The 2,788-nt window shown below is 25.3% G+C and overlaps 1 protein-coding gene across 8 annotated transcripts in view; it reads right to left on the bottom strand.

The window, feature by feature from the left end:
* The window catches only part of LOC108686596 (uncharacterized MFS-type transporter C09D4.1), a 67,882-nt gene that overhangs the window by 11,119 nt on the left and 53,975 nt on the right, over positions 1–2,788 (bottom strand). For 6 of the 8 annotated variants that reach the window (XM_018191985.1, XM_018191986.1, XM_018191988.1 and 3 more), the window contains one exon: positions 1,845–2,047. The exons of the other annotated variants lie outside the window; for them this stretch is intronic. In XM_018191985.1, the coding sequence (XP_018047474.1) occupies positions 1,845–1,886 (42 nt within the window). In that variant the 5' untranslated portion in view covers positions 1,887–2,047. The remainder of the gene's footprint in view (positions 1–1,844; positions 2,048–2,788) is intronic. 8 annotated transcript variants of the gene reach the window in all.

The following is a 2,788-nucleotide window of genomic DNA, read 5'->3' as shown; positions in this document are numbered from 1 at the left end:
AAATATTTATACTTAACAATACGATAATTTAAATAAAAATTTTCTCATTTTATCCTTATTATTTCAGATAATAATTTAATAATAATAATAACTTTAATAATAATAACTTAAAGAAAGGAGATTCACGCAAAAATCAAACAAAATTTTAAAAATATGTATTTTAATGTTATTTTCAGTGCTGAATTAAAGAGTGTAGAAATAAATTATTAATAAAATTTGTTTCATTTTGAAAAAAAAATTTTAGAAAATAATCGGATTGTAAAATCCGTATTTTTATTTGTTGAATATCTCTCATATAGCATGTAGAAAAAAATTAGTGAAAAGAATAAAATTTTGTCGCAGTTATAATGTTTCCTTGAAAAATAAATTTTCAATTTTTTTCTGTGTGTTAATATTAAATATGCTTATATTTAACACAAGATATTATATTTGTAATTTTTAACGAGAAAATAGTTTCAGAATGCATATAAAAAGACACGAAATGAGACACGAATATTGAGTGATTGTAATATTTTATTTTATTATTGTATTAAGAATTTCTTTCAAAAATTTTCTGTACTAGGTCTTCTTCTTGACATAAAGCTTGTTCTTTTTGTAAATGCAGTTTGAATTATTTTTCTCTATGTCGCATTTATTGTCATTCCAGAATCATTAAAATACTTTGCTATTATTTCCTGTATTCTTATTGTACACAAACAGCTTTTGTGATCGCAGTTTTAACAAAATGTTTTGATGGAAAAATATCTTGAAAACTGCAGGAAAATAACAGCAAATTCTTACAATGATTCTGGAATGACACGACAAAAAAAAAATAATACAAACTGCAGTTACGAATAAGTTTTGTAACAAAGGTTTAATTAGCGCAGAATGTTTTTGAAAAACATTCCTAATAATAAAGTAAAATATTACAATCTCTCATTACTCTTTATTCCTTCTTATACATCCTGCAGCTATTTGTTGTGAGAAATTAAAATTACTTGTATTAAATATAAGCATACTAAAAAAAATTTATTTTTCAATAAAAATTTTATAATTGCGATAAAATTTTCGATTAATTTTTTTTTTGTACATGCTACGTGAAGGACATCCAACTAATAGATAGGATATAGACTTTATGAACTGATAATTTAAAAAATTTTTTTTCAAAATAATGGAAAAAAATTTTATTAATAATTTATTTTTACACCATTCAGTTCATTCAACATAATTTTTAAATATTTTTATATTATTCGGTACACTATTCAATACGTATTTTAAAAATTTTGTCTCAAACTATTTGTAGTTGATTTTTGCGTAATTTTTAAATAAAAATTTTCTCAATTTAAGAAACGGACCTCTAATAATTCAAACTTGTAATAATTCAAACAAACAAAGCAACAATGGGCGTGTAAAAGTCAAGTGCGGAAATTGTTGCGCAGAAAATTGTTCGCTATCATTAAAAATTAATAAGATCTATTTATTAGTAATAAAATTATAGGGAATCATTTTCTGCGCAACAATTTCTGCGCTTGACTTCTATATGCTCATTGTTGTTTTGTTTGTCTAAAAATTTTCTCATTTTAATTATTTAAAAAAAAAACGTGTCTATATTTCTTATTGAAATAATGTTTAATTCAGATTTTAAATCATCGCCAACAACTTTCATAAATACAATATAGAAAAATTTATAATTTTTTTTATAACTTTTTCATTTGATTAAAAAGATACATGTACATTTTTAAATGATAAAATCGCTAAAAATACCGCGTCAATTCAAAGCAAAGATTATTTCCTCGATATCTGTTACTCTGTTTTTTTTCGCAATCATTTGTGATTCTTGTTCATTCGACGATAAAATTATTCACCTGCGTCGGTTGCACGTTGCAATCACCGGAAGACCCACTCATTTTAAGTAATAACGGTATCCTTTTACAATTTTCGTCAAATTTTCGTGCCGAGTTTCGATCATTAATATCGAGTAATAGTAATAAGAGTGATTAAATTTAGCAGAAGTATCATCGAGAGATAAATCAAGGCAGTCCTTCCTTTATTGAAGCCGCTTTAGTTCCTAAAATTCAAACAAACGTCGTTTCACTTCTTTCATCTTCTACCTCTCGATGAAAAAAAAAATTAAAGTGTTAAAATTAAAAGCATTTAAAATGTCAAGCGCAAAATAATGTCGATATTTAGATCGAAGAGTGTTGTAAATTGTATTATGTCTATTACTTTATGAAAGCGTCGTTACGAAATTACATGAATTTATCTATTTGCGTATTCCATTGTGAATTCTCGAGAACCTTGCCGTATAGGTTACGGCGGATTGCAGTATTGATAATTAGGACTTAATAATTTGAAATAAGCTATTTCGATGTCATAATCATTTCACAGGAAGGCAGCTGCGAGATGTGGGCATTTGTATAGGTGAGTCTTTGTATGTTAATTAGACGCGCATTTATAACATCGAAATTCGAATGAGGTAATCGAGACAGTGAAAAAATAATTATACCAAATATATCAACTATACCAAATATATCAACATTAAAAATCGAATTGAATCATTAAACATCTGTCTGAGCACTTTTGATTTCACACAAATTAATATTATTTTAAATTTTGATTTTATATCTTACGCTGATATTCTAAATAAGAATTACAGTATAAAATTAACAATTTTGTGAATATATCGAGCAATCGCAACAAATTATATTCGAGTTATAATAAAAACTATGAATTGAGGAAAAATATCAGCAATTAATTAGAGTTAAAACACTTCGAAGATAGGATTCGAATAGAGAATAACTTTTTTATT

This window comes from Atta colombica, unplaced genomic scaffold (assembly GCF_001594045.1).
Source record: "Atta colombica isolate Treedump-2 unplaced genomic scaffold, Acol1.0 scaffold187, whole genome shotgun sequence".
NCBI lineage: Eukaryota > Metazoa > Arthropoda > Insecta > Hymenoptera > Formicidae > Atta > Atta colombica.
Note: the sequence above shows the minus strand (reverse complement) of the source record. Positions and strands in the feature narration are given on the sequence as shown.